General features: G+C 36.4%; 1 protein-coding gene across 6 annotated transcripts in view; it reads left to right on the top strand.

Annotated features, from left to right (window-relative positions):
* Positions 1-17,953, top strand: part of LOC110454387 (phosphatidylinositol 3,4,5-trisphosphate 3-phosphatase TPTE2-like) — a 67,661-nt gene extending 49,708 nt beyond the window's left edge. For 5 of the 6 annotated variants that reach the window (XM_021503860.1, XM_021503859.1, XM_021503863.1 and 2 more), the window contains exons 9-15: positions 335-485; positions 1,354-1,434; positions 7,277-7,382; positions 10,248-10,345; positions 10,691-10,786; positions 11,265-11,338; positions 14,836-17,953. In XM_021503860.1, the coding sequence (XP_021359535.1) occupies positions 335-485; positions 1,354-1,434; positions 7,277-7,382; positions 10,248-10,345; positions 10,691-10,786; positions 11,265-11,338; positions 14,836-14,941 (712 nt within the window). In that variant the 3' untranslated portion in view covers positions 14,942-17,953. The remainder of the gene's footprint in view (positions 1-334; positions 486-1,353; positions 1,435-7,276; positions 7,383-10,247; positions 10,346-10,690; positions 10,787-11,264; positions 11,339-14,835) is intronic. The other variant, XR_002463372.1, reaches the window with a different exon arrangement.
* The last annotated feature ends 1,867 nt before the right edge of the window (positions 17,954-19,820 follow it).

The following is a 19,820-nucleotide window of genomic DNA, read 5'->3' as shown; positions in this document are numbered from 1 at the left end:
GTGACCTAGGTGTGTATATGACAGAGACCTGGTGAAGTTCTGTGACGATGTTGTATCATTATGTGACCTAGTTGTGTATATGCCCGAGACCTGGTGAAGTTTTGTGACGATTTGGTATCGTTATGTGACCTAGTTGTGTATATGACAGAGACCTGGTGAAGTTTTGTGACGATTTGGTATCATTATGTGACCTAGTTGTGTATATTACATAGACCTGGTGAAGTTTTGTGACGATGTGGTATCATTATGTGACCTAGTTGTGTATATGACAGAGACCTGGTGGAGTTTTGTGACGATTTGGTATCATTATGTGACCTAGTTGTGTATATTACAGAGACCTGGTGAAGTTCTGTGACGATGTGCGGGTGTTCCTGTCTGAGGACGACACCAACGTGATCGCTGTCCACTGTAAAGGTGGTAAAGGGCGGACCGGAACCATGATCTGTACCTGGCTGGTCGACTGTGAAATGTTCGAGGAGGCGGAAGTGAGTCCAAACACCCAACGTCACGGTTGATATACTTACCTGTATTTCTGTTAGGCCATGAAATATTACCCTTAGATTGATTGATCAATAACTACATCGAATTCGAGCTAGGTTTCGGTATTCAACAGCATATAAGTTGAAAAAAACTGTATTTAAGAGAGTTAGTGGCTGTAGTACTCTCCTGTATTTGAAAGGAAACATACAAGACAGGTTCCACATATGGCGCACAATATAGTACCTTCTATGTAATGACAATACAGTAAAATCTCGTTATATTGCCATTATTTTTCAAAGGAAATTTGGCATCATAAAGGGGTTAAGCGATAAATTGAGGAAAGAATATTAAGAAATTCTTAAGAAAACGAGAAAAAAGGGATAAAAAATAATGTGTTGGCGGTAAATAAGGGCATACTATTATGTAATATTGACTTCGGGATCCTATTTTATGTAACATTGACTTCCGGTTCCTTTATTTTGTCTCAATATACAATGATACTGTAGTATATTCTTGCTTCTAATTTCTTTCTTTTTCATAAAAACTGTTCAGTTGCATCTTACATAACGTTGTTTCTTGATGGCAAGAGCATACTGGTGTACGTTGTTATTGGGTCTTTAAAGTGTTAATCTGAGAGGTGTAAGTCTATCTGAAGGTTTGATGTGTATTAATTGAGGATGGTTGATCTTTGATAATTTTTGAAGATTTTTTTTTTTTTTTTACTCCGATCCCAAATATCATCCTTTCGTTTCGTTGAAACGATACTGAAGGCATACTTAATTTCCGTTTCAACTTTGTTTTATAGTTAATTTAATTTTTCTATCAATCCTATCAGGTTTTTAGTTAATTTATTTTTTCTATCAATCCTATCAGAAAAGCCTGGACTACTTTGGGGGGAGGCGAACTGACTTGTCGGTAGGGAAAACCTTCCAGGGTGTGGAAACTCCCAGTCAGGTACGTACAATGCGACGTGGTGTGGAAATGATTTAACCTATCTTTGTAACTATTGTTAGTCTTTTAATATCACTCCTGTAACTCAATTAATTTTATATTATATGTTATGTCAGAGCATTAATCCAAAATTCTGCCCAAAACAATTATGACGATGAATAATGTATTGCAATATTTCTGTAGGCCCCGTAATTTAACTTTACCCCAATTTATAGATTAGTTTATCAGTCATCAATTTCCTCGATTTTGAAGAGACAATTTTGCGATCCGTTAATCGAGTTTATGTTTACTAACTATATAGATTGACCGACTGTTTTTAAGATATATTTTAAGAATTTTACACCAATAAATACACAGGGCGAAAGGATACACATAGGTTTAGGTTTCAGTAGTTCTCCGATAAAGTTTGATTAGTGTAAATGAGGATTCCGTGTTCTCACTCAATATTTGCCTAACTCTTCATCATATCTATAATTTGTTCCGCGATGTCGATATTAGTAATCAGGATATGTGTGTGTCTGGCCGGTTGTCTGGGACCGTAGAGTGGATCTGCATCATCTTCCTCACCACCCACATATGTTCAACAGGAATATTCCCAATACTTATCTAACCCATTCATCTATAAATATACATTCTTGATAGAAAGTGGTGTTAGACGATCTAGGAAAGTTTTGCGGTATGAATAATTAAGCATTGGGCTTATTACTGAACGAACGTTGTTCTGACAGAAATTAAGGAATGCTGTGAATTATTTACCATCAAATTAGCCTTGGTCGTATTGATTCTTCTCCGCATGTATGGCCACTTAGGACAGTAACGTGTACCACTATTAACCAATTCCACCTGCCCTCTCCTAGATACACACACCTATAACACCCTCACTGGAGACAAACCACAATTTATCAGAATTAATTTGGTGGACAACAAACAAATGATAATTATTTCCAAAAAAATAGTCTATTTTTTATAGTTTGTTATCTCAACTTACAGAGTTCTGGACTTTGAAAGGTTTTCGGCCCTTTTTCAAATTTGTTGTCAGTGTTAAAGAAAAATGTTGATTTAATTGACCTTTTTAAAAGCGGACTTCTATGTTCGTTTAGTGACATAATGACCTCGGCAGATAACGATCCAGATTTAAGAGATTTTTTTTTAGAAATTGTGATGTTAAAATCATAGGCATGCATGTATTGTAAATACATGTATTTCATTTCTATGTCATGTGTGTTTATGTACGTATTGCCAATATAGTTTTTGTTTACCTAGAATGATTTCAAAAAGGAAATACTATTTGGTTGACATTTGAAATATGGACATTAGTCCCTTGAGCACTACTACAGCATTGCAAAACTCTTTATCTAAATAAATATTTTCTTTGTAAAATATATTTAGCAATGTGTGAAAAGTGCGAGTCGACTTTCACCTTACATCAATTAATTATCTTGGTTTTTGTCGCTTGTTTTGCTCGACTTAACATCAATAAATTGCCTTAAATATTATTAAATTGATATCGAAATCCAAAACAGAACGTCAAGTAAATTTATTCAGTCATCTAAAGACATTGATTTATAATAGTGTTTGTACGTAAATTAGTGTAAACCGAAACGGTTTTTTATTTGAATGCATGTCTCTGTATTGACGAGCCTAACACCACATGACCAGCGACCAAAATATAACACCACATGACCAGCGACCAAAATAAAACACCACATGACCAGCGACCAAAATATAACGCTACATGACCAGCGACCAAAATCTGTGTCTGTATTGACGAGCCTGACACCACATGACCAGCGACCAAAATCTGTTTCTGTCTTCAGCTACATATCTGCTTGTAGCTTTATTACTGTAACCCGTGAACATAGCCCCTACAAGCATATAACAGTTCATGTATTATAGAACATGTGACATTTAAGATGCTTTAAGTTGAATTCTAAGGTATTGCATTAGTCCCGATACGATGATCTTTGTTTTGGGGTTTTTACCTGTGTAGTTTTTATAACAAACTTAGATAAGCGGATCATAAACATTCAAAATCAAATTCAATTTTTTTCATTTGCACATTTGTAACTACAAAGTAGTTTGAAGGCAAAATAGAAAAACACAGTGAAATACATACATAGAGTACATGTTAAAAAGTCGCAAAGTGATTGCTTATATACCTAGCGGATCATATAGACATGCTTATATACCTAGCGGATCATATAAATATGTTTATATACCTAGCGGATCATATAAACATGTTTATATACCTAGCGGATCATATAAACATATTTATATACCTTCCGGATCATATAAACATGTTTATATACCTAGCGGATCATATAGACATGCTTATATACCTAGCGGATCATATAAATATGTTTATACACCTAGCGGATCATATAAACATGTTTATATACCTTGCGGATCATATAAACATGTTTATATACCTAGCGGATCATATAAACATATTTATATACCTAGCGGATCATATAAACATAAACAAAAATAAAACATGTTTATATACCTAGCGGATCATATAAACATGTTTATATACCTTGCGGATCATATAAACATGTTTATATACCTAGCGGATCACATAAACATGTTTATATACCTAGCGGATCATATAAACATGTTTATATACCTAGCGGATCATATAAACATAAATAAAAATAAAACATGTGTATATACCTAGCGGATCATATAAACATGCTTATATACCTAGCGGATCATATAAACATATTTATATGATCCTCTAGTTCTATAAACATATTTATATACCTAGCGGATAATATAAACATGCTTATATGATCCGCTAGGGATATAAACATGTTTATACGATCCGCTAGGTATTTAAACATGTTTATATTATCCGCTAGGTATATAAATATGTTTATATGCCTAGCGGATCATATAAAAATAAATAAAAATAAAACATGAGTATATACCTAGCGGATAATATAAACATGTTTAAATACCTAGCGGATCATATAAACATGTTTATATACCTAGCGGATCACATAAACATGTTTATATACCTAGCGGATCATATAAACATAAACAAAAATAAAACATGTTTATATACCTAGCGGATCATATAAACATGTTTATATACCTTGCGGATCATATAAACATGTTTATATACCTAGCGGATCATATAAACATGTTTATATACCTAGCGGATCATATAAACATGTTTATATACCTAGCGGATCATATAAACATGTTTATATACCTAGCGGATCATATAAACATGCTTATATACCTAGCGGATCATATAAACATGCTTATATACCTAGCGGATCATATAAACATGCTTATATACCTAGCGGATCATATAAACATGCTTATATACCTAGCGGATCATATAAACATGCTTATATACCTAGCGGATCATATAAACATGCTTATATACCTAGCGGATCATATAAACATGTATTTTACAACCTGCGGGGAAAATGACACTCTTTTAATTTAAGAATACAATTATTTGTGTAAACTGAGATTAATTTCGACCTGTGTAACAGTAATTATATTTTTTTGGTCGAGATCATGAGACGAAATTCCTATCTATTAGACATTAAGGCGTTGTGTTTCAGGATACCAATAGGTCGTGGTCTAATACAACTACTACACGTGGCTTATATCACAATAGGTCGCGGTCTAATACAACTACTACACGTGGCGTATATCGCAGTAGGGCGTGGTCTAATACAACTACTACACGTGGCTAATATCGCAATAGGTCGTGGTCAAATACAACTACTACACGTGGCTTATATCTCAATAGGTCGTGGTCTAATACAACTACTGCACGTGGCTTATATCACAATAGGTCGTGGTCTAATACGACTACTACATGTCGCTTATATCCCTAGCGCTCGTGGTCTAATACAACTACTACACGGGGCTTATATCGCAATAGGTCGTTGTCTAATACAACTACTACACGTGGCTAATATCGCAATAGGTCGTGGTCTAATACATCTACTACACGTGGCTTATATGGCAATAGGTCTTGGTCAAATACAACTACTACACGTGGCTTATATCACAATAGTTCGTGGTCTAATACAACTACTACACATGGCTTATGTCGCAATAGGTCGTGGTCTAATACAGCTACTACACGTGGCTTATATCGCAGTAGGTCGTGGTCTAATACAACTTCTACACGTGGCTTATATCGCAATAGGTCGTTGTCTAATACAACTACTACACGTGGCTAATATCGCAATAGGTCGTGGTCTAATACAGCTACTACACGTGGCTTATATCGCAGTAGGGCGTGGTCTAATACAACTACTACACGTGACGTATATCGCAATAGGTCGTGGTCTAATACAACTAATACACGTGGCGTATATCACAATAGGTCGTGGTATAATACAACTACTACACGTGGCTTATATCTATATACCTAGCGGATCATATAAACATGTATTTTACAACCTGCGGGGAAAATGACACTCTTTTAATTTAAGAATACAATTATTTGTGTAAAATGAGATTAATTTCGACCTGTGTAACAGTAATTATATTTTTTTGGTCGAGATCATGAGACGAAATTCCTAGCTATTAGACATTAAGGCGTTGTGTTTCAGGATTCCAATATGTCGTGGTCTAATACAACTACTACACGTGGCTTATATCACAATAGTTCGTGGTCTAATACAACTACTACACGCGGCTTATATCGCAATAGGTCGTGGTATAATACAACTACTACACGTGGCTTATATCGCAACAGGTCGTGGTCTAATACAACTACTACTAGCGGATCATATAAACATATTTATATACCTAGCGGATCATATAAATATGTTTATATACCTAGCGGATCATATAAATATGTTTATATACCTAGCGGATCATATAAACATGTATTTTACAACCTGCGGGGAAAATGACACTCTTTTAATTTCAGAATACAATTATTTGTGTAAACTGAGATTAATTTCGACCTGTGTAACAGTAATTATATTTTTTTGGTCGAGATCATGAGACGAAATTCCTAACTATTAGACATTAAGGCGTTGTGTTTCAGGATCCCAATAGGTCGTGGTCTAATACAACTACCACACGTGGCTTATATCGCAATAGGTCGCGGTCTAATACAACTACTACACGTGGCTAATATCGCAATAGGTCGTGGTCAAATACAACTACTACACGTGGCTTATATCGCAGTAGGGCGTGGTCTAATACAACTACTACACGTGACGTATATCACAATAGGTCGTGGTCTAATACAACTTCTACACATGGCTTATATCGCAATAGGGCGTGGTCTAATACAACTACTACACGGGGCTTATATCGCAATAGGTCGTGGTATAATACAGCTACTACACGTGGCTTATATCGCAACAGGTCGTGGTCTAATACAACTACTAAACGTGGCTTATATCACAATAGGTCGTCGTCTAATACAACTGCTACACGTGGCTTATATAGCAGTAGGTCGTGGTCTAATACAACTACTACACGTGGCTTATATCGCCGCTGGGTCAGTGTATCAGTGTATCGTGTTGGTAGGTAGTTCAGTACTCATGTAACCTGACAGTAACCAAGAAACGATAACATTATATGAATAGTATATAGCCATCATCAGCACATGTACTATACGACGACAGCTGTGTTGATAAGTACAGCGTGCTGCACTAACTATCGAATATACCTCGTTACTGTAATACGCTAATTGTTTTTTCCCCGGAGACCCGTATAACGTAAATGGTTTACTTTATATTATACAATGCCCTTATTTTAAGTGGTTGTTATTTTTGCTACCAACTTTACGTACATTAGGAAACGACTGAAGTCGTATTATTTTCCTAATTCCATGCTGTATTTATTCCCACAGAGCCGGTATGTCGGTTACTATGAGAAAGTGAAGAAGGACTATGACAATGAGATTCCCGCCATCGTCAAATTGAAGATAACCACCGTTACGATCACCGGTATCAAAAGTAAGAAGAGGAACATTTCAGGATGAAACAATACAAATTGTTTATTCACCTCGATATTTCTAACGATGACTTTTTCAAGGGAACTCAAAATACATTACTGAGGTTTTTGTGTGAAGCCAAATTTCGGCCGTTTCTAGACCTCGCTAGAGTAACACATTTAAAATCCAATGCCATTGTTTTTTATTTTCAACTCCCATCTTTTAAACTGTGCAAGACCTTAGAGGAAATGAATTGTATCTGAGCATCAATTGATTTTAAATGTTAAACTAACTAAAAATGTCATTGATTGAAATTTTATTTTGACGTGCTAATGCGTTTTGAAACAATTGTGAGTGTGCACGTGTGTGTTAAGCTTTGAAATATTTTTGAATTGTAAGTTTTTTTTTATATATTTCTTTATATTTCACATTGGTTTAATTATTTCATTTAAAAGTAAAACATGTATGATTGAGATTTTGAATCCCCTGTTAAATTGAAGAAACATAGTACAACCCTTAATTGTAAAATACTATTGAGAAACAATCTGGTTCAGAATCGAATGTGTCATGAAGTTTATAAAATGTGGTCTAGCTGAAATCTGCGCTCCGTTGTCGTCAGTCTGGTTAGCTTAACGTGTCACACACATTTATAATCCACATTTGAATATTCGAAAATTGACTTTTTAATGTCTTGCATGTTGATTTTGAATCTCTATAGATGCAATTCTAGCTCTGAATTTCAATACTGTATATAACAGTGTCCAGTTAGTTCTCTTTTTAACTAACGAGGTTTTAAACAGCTGGATCAATGACATTAAGTATTATAATACTCTGTTAAATGCGTGGGACATATGTGGGATTTTTTTTTTTATCAAATAACATCTATTATGACTCGTAAATAAAGTAATTGTTTACTACAAATATCAACAGTCATTCTTGATCCAATATTCTGGGCTTACCCCTTCATTAGGGACTAAGGGCTTAGCGCGAAATCTTGGATCTAGAATGACTTGATATATATTCTTTGTCGTGCCCTGTAGGAACCTTGTGTTAGACATTTAATCAATGCTAACTGTTTTGAGAGTAAGTACATTATCATAAAACGGTATGTAACACTAAAGCTGCAGCAGTGATTTGACACATCAGCGAGTTGTACGCTGCTCACACCGTGATTAATAACTAATCAATTGTTTCTCAACCTATCAAAACGTTGTAGCAATTTTCCAAATTTTCCTATTCCCGACCTCAAATTAAATCATCTTCTGCTTTATTTTTGATAACAAAACACTTTAATGTAAAGGACGTGAAAATGGGGTTAAAATTTGTGTTCTTGATTATAACGGTAAGGTATGTATGGCCTAACGTCACAAGGCGTGCACTGTTTAACCAGGGATTTCTATTGGACTGAAAGACGCTGTAGGTGTCATGATCGTTATCATGACCTGGTTTCGAGTTGTCACATTTCAATGTCTACCGTGATAAAGGTTTTTTTCACTGTGTATTCGAACCTAGATATACCAGTACAGATTATTTCTGGTGCAAAGTGATGTAGGAAATGCATTCCCTTCCGGAACGCCTCGATTCGTTTCTGATTTTCATGGAGGAGCTTTACGTATATCTTCCTGTTAATTTTGGATTCTTTTCAGTTAACTGTGTTGTCATTTTTAATCATTTTCAGCTTGAGGATGGACCAGAAATTATGTTAAAATGTTACGCAATTATACTAGCTTCTGTTTCAGTGACATATATATCGCGTTTCAAACCTTTCACCGATTTTTTCTTGATACCGTTAAATGTTTGCTGACTTGTAAGGGTTAACAATCGACATTTATGGTTTCGTTAGATTGGAACACTCAAACAGAAAGTAACGGACATACATTATGTCCTTTCGTATTATCGAAGTAAATCTTACGGACAAATGATATTGGTCTGTATGTCAGGGACAAATGACTATTGTCACACCGAATGCTACGTTTGAGGAATAGCCACTATATCAGCACGTGCAGCTAAATTCAACTGATTGGCACGCGAATGAGTTGACATCCCGGTCACTCATGGACAATTTAGAGCGCAGTTACGTGGACGATTTAATATATTAAATCACTGGCTTTGGTAAGGAGCATTAGGCCGTGCTCCAAGTAAAGACAGGCTCGTCAGCTTTGACACTTGTCTGGGAAACAGAAATTACCCTTTCGATCGGACACTGTTACTGTCAGAACCGCTAACAAGAAGATCTCACTCTTACAAAACATCCACTGTCGGTCTTTCGGGAATCTGCATCAATAACCACACCGGGTCTCCGTTTTTATCGATCGCAGTATTTTCTATGTGTAGCTCCCATGCCCACACAGGAAATAACATAACACTTCATTCAATGCATTTTAACAATCGAGAGCTTCTGTCCGAGTAAAGCACCTCCTTAGCTTTACCATAGCAACCGATAGGTTTCCTTTGTTGCAGAAGGTTCAAATGCCCGATTTCTGTTTACAGTTGCATTTGTTAATGTTGTCGTTTTTGCCATACAATAACATATCATCTTCGCCTAAATAGGAACACGTTTTGGTTGAAAAAACTGCATCAGCATCAATAGGTCTGTTCTATGCTTGTGCTTTCATTTCGTAACTTTGAATTTTAAAATAGATTATTTAAAGCACGTGTTATCTATTTATAATCTAAATCATACAATATACATCGAAAAATGTATTTTGTTGTGGTACATCAATTGACAGAAATTCTTCAATAATGATAATTCACTTTGGAATTGTTTTTTCATTTATTTCCCCGTGCCTCTCTAATCACGTCTATCGATTATCGTTATTCTGCCGTCATTTTAAACCGTATTTTTTGTTTATTTTATCGATGTACAACAGTAACGTCTCTGTTTCAGCTGTAGGGAAGGGCGATGGATCCGACCTATCCATGGCTATCTTCCTCGGACGAGAACAGGCCTTCAACTGTAACTTTGGCAAGGGAAAGAACTGCGAGGCAAGGACGTCTGGCCTCTGTACTACGTTCTGCAGTACATATGAATTAATGTTGCACAGGCAATAGTGATATATTTGATATTCTTGAATGTTCTTGTAACCCTGATTGTGGGTTTCATGTAAACATTGAATACATGATTTTCAAGTTTATATCAGACGTTAGCAATGTGTTATATGGTATTGAGCCACCGTCTCTTTAATCAGTTTTTGGTGCTGTGTCGTGGATGAATTTGTAAAATATTGGTATCTTTTTATAATAATCTACCAAAATTCTCATGGTAATGTATGTAGATAAAATTCTGTTTTAAAAACCTAAATAGGTTTACGCTTGATTCTATAATTATAGCTAACACATGACAAAGACAACAACAGAATAGAGGTGATGCTGTGTAACTGCCCTATATTAGTAGAGGACACCAAGGTCAGGTTCACGTCTTCAGCAGTAAGTAACATACATATTCAGGAATGTTTTCGTCAGTGAGTATTGTACTCAAACAGTCTTACTCCTTATATCTATATTTCGCCAGTCTCTAGATCGGTAAGTGCAACGCCTTAACAGTTATATTTAAAAGTGCTTCACAATATCAATTGAATATAAAATCTAAAGACATGTATTTCAAAACAGAGATAAACCTATCCATTGTGACTGTTTCAGGTTGTAATTTAAGCCAAATGTTTCTGTACTGATATATAAAACGTCGGAATGAATAGTATGTGACGGTGTGTAAGTCTTATGATCATTAGTACATATTTAGCAGATTGCAGTATGCTATTGAATGTCCACATACCTCGCAGTTAGAAGCTTTAACGCAGAACAATCAGTAAGTAGGTAAGATCGATTTAGCGAAACTGCTTCCGTTGTAGGACACTGTACCGAAGGGGTACGATAACTGCGCATTCTACTTCTGGTTCCATTGTAGGTCACTGTACCGAAGGGGTACGATAACTGCGCTTTCTACTTCTGGTTCCATTCGGCATTCATCCATAACAACAGGTAGGTGCACTTGATCTGCTTGCCTTCTTGCAAGAATACCAGATGAATATCACATTACATGAAGACCGATACGGGTGCTACCACCAGATGAATATCACATTACATGGAGACCGATACGGGGGTTACCACCAGATGTACATTACATTACATGGAGACCAATACGGGGGCTACCACCAGATGTACATTACATTACATGGAGACCATGAAGACCGATACGGGTGCTACCACCAGATCAATATCACATTACATGGATCCCGATACGGGGGCTACCACAAGATGAATATTACATTACATGGCGACCGATACGGGGGCTACCACCATATGAGTATTACATTACATGGCGACCGATACGGGGGCTACCACCATATGAATATCACATTACATGGATACCGATACGGGGGCTACCACCAGATGTATATTATATTACATGGAGACCGATACGGGGGCTACCCCCAGATGTATATTACATTACATGGAGACCCTTGGAGACCGATACGGGGGCTACCACCAGGTGTACATTACATTACATGGAGACCGATACGGGGGATTACCACCAGGTGTATATTACATTACATGGAGACCGATACGGGGTTACCACCAGATGTATATTACATTACATGGAGACCCATGGAGACCGATACGGGGGCTACCACCAGATGTACATTACATTACATGGAGACCGATACGGGGGCTACCACCAGATGAATATTACATTACATGGAGACCGATACGGGGGCTACTACCAGATGTAGATTACATTACATGGCGACCGATACGGGTGCTACCACCAGATGAATATTACATTTCATGGAGACCGATACGGGGGATTCCCACCAGATGTATATTACATTACATGGAGACCCATGGCGACCGATACGGGGGCTACCACCAGATGTATATTACCTTTCATGGAGACCGATACGGGGGATTACCACCAGAAGTATATTACATTACATGGAGACCGATACGGGGTTACCACCAGATGAATATTACATTACATGGAGACCGATACGGGGGCTACTACCAGATGTATATTACATTACATGGCGACCGATACGGGGGCTACCACCAGATGTATATTACATTGCATGGAGACCGATACGGGGGCTACCACCAGATGTACATTACATTACATGGAGACCGATACGGGTGCTACCACCAGATGTACATTACATTACATGGAGACCGATACGGGTGCTACCACCAGATGTATATTACCTTTCATGGAGACCGATACGGGGGATTACCACCAGATGAATATTACATTACATGGAGACCTATACGGGTGCTACCACAAGATGTATATTCCATTACATGGAGACCGATACGGGGGCTACCCCCAGATGTATATTACATTACATGGAGACCGATACGGGGGCTACCGCCAGATGTATATTACATTACATGGAGACCGATACGGGGGCTTCCACCAGATGAATATTACATAACATGGAGACCTATACGGGGGTTACCACCAGATGTATATTACATTACATGGCGACCGATACGGGGGCTAGCACCAGATGTATATTACATTACATGGAGACCGATACAGGGGCTACCACCATATTTGTATTACATTACATGGAGACCGATACGAGGGTTACCACCAGATGAATATTACATTACATGGAGACCGATACGGTATTACCACCAGATGTACATTACATTACATGGAGACCGATACGGGGGTTACCACCAGATGTACATTACATTACATGGAGACAGATACGGGGGATTACCACCAGATGATCAATGTCTAGGCTGCATATTCGTTAATCTCTTTTGATAATATTTACCACTCACATTTTGCTAAGGATCACCTATATTTTGAAGAAAACAAATGTTAGAAAGGATATTATATTTTCCTTCCTCATTGTTTTGGGCGAATGTGTTAACCTTCCAAATCGTCTTGTGTGGGTGTGTTCAGTCAACCATAAAAGCGCGTGCACGTTTTCCACGTGTACACCCCTTCCAAAACCTAAGCCAGGCTAAGTAAGGCGTTGTTCAAATTGTTAAGGAAATCAATCAATTTGATGAATATTCTTTGCGTGTTTTTGTTTTAATATGGCACAAAGACGAACCAGACAACGGTTAAATGACGGTTAAATGAATAGGGTCATCGGAATGCTGCAAGCTAGCATGTCATAACGTCAGGTTGCAGCAGACCTTGGGGTGTCTCAAAGTGTGGTGGCAAGGATGTAGAATCGTTTCCAAACTAACGGAAACCCTTCATGATGTCATGCTGGAGGTCGTTCTAGGGCTACAACGCAGCGCCTAGACCGATTTTTGCTCATACAGGCACGGCGTCAAAGGTTCCAGACTGCCACAGCTTTACGAAATGACCTCCTAAATACTTCTGGTACCCATGTAGCCACTCAGACAGTTAGGAACCGTCTTCATGATGCTGGTTTAAGGTCACAAAGACCAGCAATACGAGTTCCCTTAACTGCCCGCCATGTTAGGGACCTATTAGATTGGGTCCATGCTCACAACACTTGGACTCTTCAGGAATGTGAACAGGTTCTGTTTACTGACGAGTTCAGATTCTGTTTCGACTTCACCGACAAGCGCGTTCGAGTTTGGAGACAAACTGGGGAGAGGTTCCAGGCAGGTAAGGTTGTGGAACATGACCGATATGGCGGAGGTTCAGTGTGAGGAGGCATAAGCCTTCGTGGGAAAACTTACCTCATTGTCTTCCATAATGGTACAGTTATGGCCCGGATTTACCGCAATGAAATCCTTGATGCCTATGTCAGACCCTTCGCTGGCGCTATCGGCACTGACCTCATCCTTATGGACGATAATGCTAGGCCACATAGAGCAAGGGTGACTAAGCAGTATGTACAGTATGAGACTATTCAACGAATGGATTGGCCAGCCCGCTCGCCGGATCTAATACCATCGAGCATGTGTGGGACATGCTTCAGACAGCTCTCTCTGTCAGAAATGTTCAGCCAGGAACGCTCCAGGAGCTGGCAACACCATGAGTGGAACGCCACCCCACAAAACCAGATACGCGATCTCATTCGGGGCCTGAGCAGACGTTGTGAAGCTGTAATTGATGCTCATGGGCATCAACTCGATACCAAAACAGTTTCTGTTTATTTAGGATGAATTTTGTTCAATTTAAGTTTTAGTGAATATCATGTTGTTACCAATTTGAACGGTAACCCTTTTCCTGTGGCTCATTTCTGACTGTAATTACGATTTTTGGAATTTTTGCATGCTGATGAATTAAAAGAACAATCAATTTTTCAAAAGTAATCTCAGTATAAACCAAATAAAAAAATGAAATCGAATATGCCTAAAAATAAAAGTGATCCTTAGCAAAATGTGAGTAGTATATGTTGTCTCTGACGAATTAACTCTTATTAATAATAATTCTTTGCATTATTTTAACGTTTGAACCAAGCTGCATATATTGTACGAGCCTGGTTTTAATTGAATTTCCAATTAAGGTTGACTTTATATCTTCTTTTTGTCTGTTCGATCAGATTGCTTATACCACGTGATGAACTTGATAACCCTCACAAGAAGAAAGTCCACAAGATTTTTACAGAGGAGTTTTCCGTTATGCTAAGCTTTGAGGATGTAACGTGAGGATTATAGTTCTTAGTCATCTTTCATCCTGGTAGAATGTGAATACCACAAAGGCTGAACAAATAGATTCTTTAGGTACAGGGGACAGGTCTAAAAGTGACCACTGACAGATCAACGACCAAATGTGGACGAGTGTCAATACGTTCATTGGCCGAAATACTTACTACAGACGAAAATACATTGTGATTCATGACTTTGATCCATTACATGATTTTTTTGTATGCATGTTGTTAAAAGTTTGTGAGATTGACTTTAGCACTTTTCCATTTTTACGTATTTCCACTTTTCTCATTCCCGAATAATTCAAATGACTCGTGCTTATTGTGTTAACCAGTTTTCTCCATACTGTTTTCCAATTTAAAAAACTGATGTCATTATTCGAATCTGCAGATTCAGATCAAAAGGAGAAAGTGTTTACTTCTTGCATTTGTTTTCCAGATTTTAACAAATGTATCATTATCTTAGTTATTATTTTATGTTGAGTAGTTCTAATATTTATAAGTTGACCTCCAATATGGAGAGCATTCCATTGCTCTTTACCTTTATTCTTGACAGACGGTGGATTGCTGTAGTAAATGTTTTTTTATTGTATAACAATGTGTCTTCATTTGATCGAGTTGAATGTGACATTAATCACTTTAACATCTCCTTTGTAATGCCGAAATATTTATATTTTGACTACTAAAGTTTATCTCTATATTTTCTATATGTAAGTTATTTGTATTTCCGCCGTAATTTGCTCAAGATAAATGTCAACCATACTGATATAGGTTAAGGGGAAGTAATTAATTTTATCAGTATCTACGGAGGAAATTCAGATGGTTTCATTTATCAAATACATAATTATGATTGACATTTCAGTCCAGGAGATATTTCATTCTATAACTAGAGTACGATAAATGCACTATCTCAGTAATTATATGTAATAGGTCACATCAGGTATTGTACTGTCAATACGTATATACAATAGACATAACGACCACGTTGAAAACTTGACAATTGTGGTGAAATGTCGCTTTCATCTTTTGTTATTTCATAAGAAGATAATTTGTTTCCGTTCAATAAAAAGAAGTAAGAACTTAGTAGTGCCATTCCTCCTAATCTTAGCATGTTCTCGCTAAAACGAAACTTTCCATGTTGTTGGATTTTTTTTTATTTATGTTGTACGGAATCTGTTTGTCACTTACTATATTTTACTGCTACGAGAATATCCTGTGGAAATGGACGTTTGCTTACTATACAACAGATCTTTTTAGAGATATCTTGAGACAAGGCTAAAGGCTAAATTATATTCCAAACAAATTATAATAAAATTCAATTCTGTATATGATAAATATGGAAATCGGAAAAAACAAGCTGGTCCATTATATGAAGTCCTTGCCTGATTCAATATACTAAAATTTTTTTTTTTAGAGACATATAATAATTTCCCAAAAGGCAAAAGAACAAGCACGGAAAGCGTGACATATTAGCTTTACCTGAATTACATACTCAGTTTGATATATTATACTAACTCGGTAGTTACGGAGTTTCTAATTTATCACGGTCGGTAGACGTACGTTTTTATGTTGGCATCAAATTGTCTCTGCCTTTGCACTTTAAGTTTTATTTAAATGTTAACTAACAATAAAGCCCATATTGTTAAAATGAAACGTGATAGATGTTGTTGAATTGTTTCCTTCATCAAATGGTAGAACAGTCATTCTTTGCGGCTAGTATTTTCTATGGTTACTGGTGCCGTCAAGTATTTTCTATGGTTACTGATGCCGTCAAGTATCTTCTATGGTTACCGGTGCCGTCAAGTATTTTCTAAGGTTACCGGTGCCGTCAAGTATTTTCTATGGTTACTGGTGCCGTCAAGTATTTGCCATGGTTACCGATGCCGTCAAGCGATGAATGCCGAACGGAAACGATTCGGAGACCCTCCAATTACTCTTACAGTAGGATGGAAAGTTCCAAACCATTTCCGAATGTCAAAAATTCAGATGTAATAGTTCTTGCTGTTTTACATGGTAGGCATTATCTTTCTTTTGTTTTAAGAATTTCAATATCCGATGTTATTAATTTAAATCGTCAAAAAGTAAAATCTTGAAAACATAAATTTCTACCAGTTTGTTGATGTATTACGGTTATATGGTACAAAAAGAGATATTCAAATCTTCAAACAACTTGTTACCAACCGTAAGTCGTAAACTTGAGCTATTTAGCAGGTAGCTTGGTTGGTTAATGTGCTAACAATAAATGCCATTTAGATGTATCTTGCCAAGGGCCAAATTCGCTATCCTACAGGTCAAATATTTTTCCTGTATGAGTTATTTAAGTACCTAACCTAAGTAAGAAGTAACTTAGTTTTAGAATTATAATATTCAGTACTTGTAATCTTCTAGTCATTGTGTCACAGCTCGATCATGTTACACATTGAATCAGTTCAAATGTAACGTATATGTGACGTGAAAACGAGATAAATAGCTGTATAGAAAGGAATGTCAAACATTACAAAAAATGTATATATCTCTAGGTAATGACACTTTTTTATCTACTTAATAAAAGGGATTTCAATCGTAGTCAAGATGAAACATTTCTATGTTCAATCATGGAAGAAAAAAGTTTAGTTGTATCCCCTTGCTTGTATGAATTCCCAATCTTGTATGTGGTTTTCATCTTCTTTGCTGCAACATTTTGATTTAGGGATTAATCTAGACGTAAACCTAACGCGTTCGACTTTAAGTTCACGTATGTCAGTTATTAGTCTTGATTGAACCAATTTAAACAATTCGATTCACATAGTATTGATTTCTATTTGAGGGAAACAAGTTAACATCCCTTTTTTCTCTTAACTGTTAATACAAGCGGTTCCCTTGTACACGTGACACTTCCCGTTCAAATTTAAGTGGTTTGTTTATTACTGACCTTGAGTTCTTCCGATGCTTTCTCTTGAATTGACCATTTTAACTTCGGTTTTTAATTATATTTTAGGTGTTAACAAATTTTACAATTTTTTACTATTTGTGATATTAAAATTGGTTTTATATTTTGTTCGGTGTTCGTTTTATGTTATTCTATACAACCTAGCTGTATCAACGGATAACGTCATTTTGGAAGGAACAACTTTCATTTTGATAAATGGGTTATACATCCATTATATCATTAACCATTTGGTAATGCCTTCACTTCACAGCAGGTTTTTGTTGATTCGGTAAAGAACTCATCAGCATATAAACTTCATAAACTATATTAAATAACAACTTAATCACAGAGAAGTAGGAACATCTTATTATAGATTTCAATTAAATTTTGACATTTTGCCAAAATTCAGGATGTTGACATTAATGTTGAAACTTTACCTCATTTACACGAAAGCGTATTATCCAAGACCAACAAAGTTTCTATGTGAACGATACGGGTTCTATAGGGCTCTTATTTTCATGTATACAAATATGCTTTTTTTCTGTATATATTTTCTGAACATAGCATGTGGAACACGCACCGGGGTATACACAATTACACCATACAAATACCATGGTATACACAATTACACCATACAAATACCAGGGTATACACAATTGAAAGATTTCGCTGTAAGTATCCAATCAATTTTAATAGATATTTATTTATTATATTTGACATAATTTTACAGTTATACAAATTCAATGGAAGTAAAAAGTTGTGTCATGTGAGGGTAGAGTTACAACAATAACGATATACATTTGGTATAAAAGATCACACCGGTGCATAGATACTGGGAGCTAACTGTGAGCGAGGTGTATATAGGTATGTTGACACGCATTTAGTATATGTTGTAACATTGCAAATTTGTGTCAACATTATGTCAATAAATAATTATAGAAAAAATACAATTTACACAATATTTTGCCCAAACATGGGTCGATTAGTTTAAAAAAAAAGATGATATACTACCAGGTATTCTGCTCTACTCTGAAAATTGTTCACCTACAAACAGAAATAATGAAATAAGCTGTTGTATGCCACTATATTGCAAATATCTAAGAAAAAGATGATGTTTTATATGTTATTCTGTTATTGCGAATCGAACAGGGTATTCTAGTCTTATGGAATGAGGGTTGTTATGACAAGCATAGTATCCGGGACAGATACTCGTGTGACAAGGTTCGATTGTCATAAAGCAGAACTAAATTTTAAAGCATAAATGCAAAATCACGCTACCTGAATTTAATGTTCAATATGACATCAAAAGATTGTCTTTTTAACCATTATCACCAAACATATCTCTCTCACTTCACCGAAAACCATTATCACCAAACATATCTCTCTCACTTCACCGAAAACCATTATCACCAAACATATCTCTCTCACTTCACCGAAAACCATTATCACCAAACATATCTCTCTCACTTCACCGAAAACCATTATCACCAAACATATCTCTCTCACTTCACCGAAAACCATTATCACCAAACATATCTCTCTCACTTCACCGAAAACCATTATCACCAAACATATCTCTCTCACTTCACCGAAAACCATTATCACCAAACATATCTCTCTCACTTCACCGAAAACCATTATCACCAAACATATCTCTCTCACTTCACCGAAAACCATTATCACCAAACATATCTCTCTCACTTCACCGAAACAACAAGACATAAAAACAAAAATTATTTAAGTATCTACAAACCGCAATTCTATCCTGAATATCAACGAATATCTGAAACAAATCAAAATCTTGAGCACATAATTTGGTATAATAATGCGTTGAAAATAATTAAATACATTTCGATCTCAAAAATAAGTCATCTCACTCAAAATTCATGGTATACATTGCACTTTGATAGAAATTAAGAATTAGCATAAACATATTTGTTTCATAAAAACTTATTTAACGACACTAAAACGG

The sequence above is a fragment of the Mizuhopecten yessoensis genome, unplaced genomic scaffold, assembly GCF_002113885.1.
Source record: "Mizuhopecten yessoensis strain PY_sf001 unplaced genomic scaffold, ASM211388v2 scaffold7823, whole genome shotgun sequence".
Classification (NCBI taxonomy): domain Eukaryota; kingdom Metazoa; phylum Mollusca; class Bivalvia; order Pectinida; family Pectinidae; genus Mizuhopecten; species Mizuhopecten yessoensis.
This window is presented reverse-complemented; position numbering and strand designations above follow the sequence as displayed.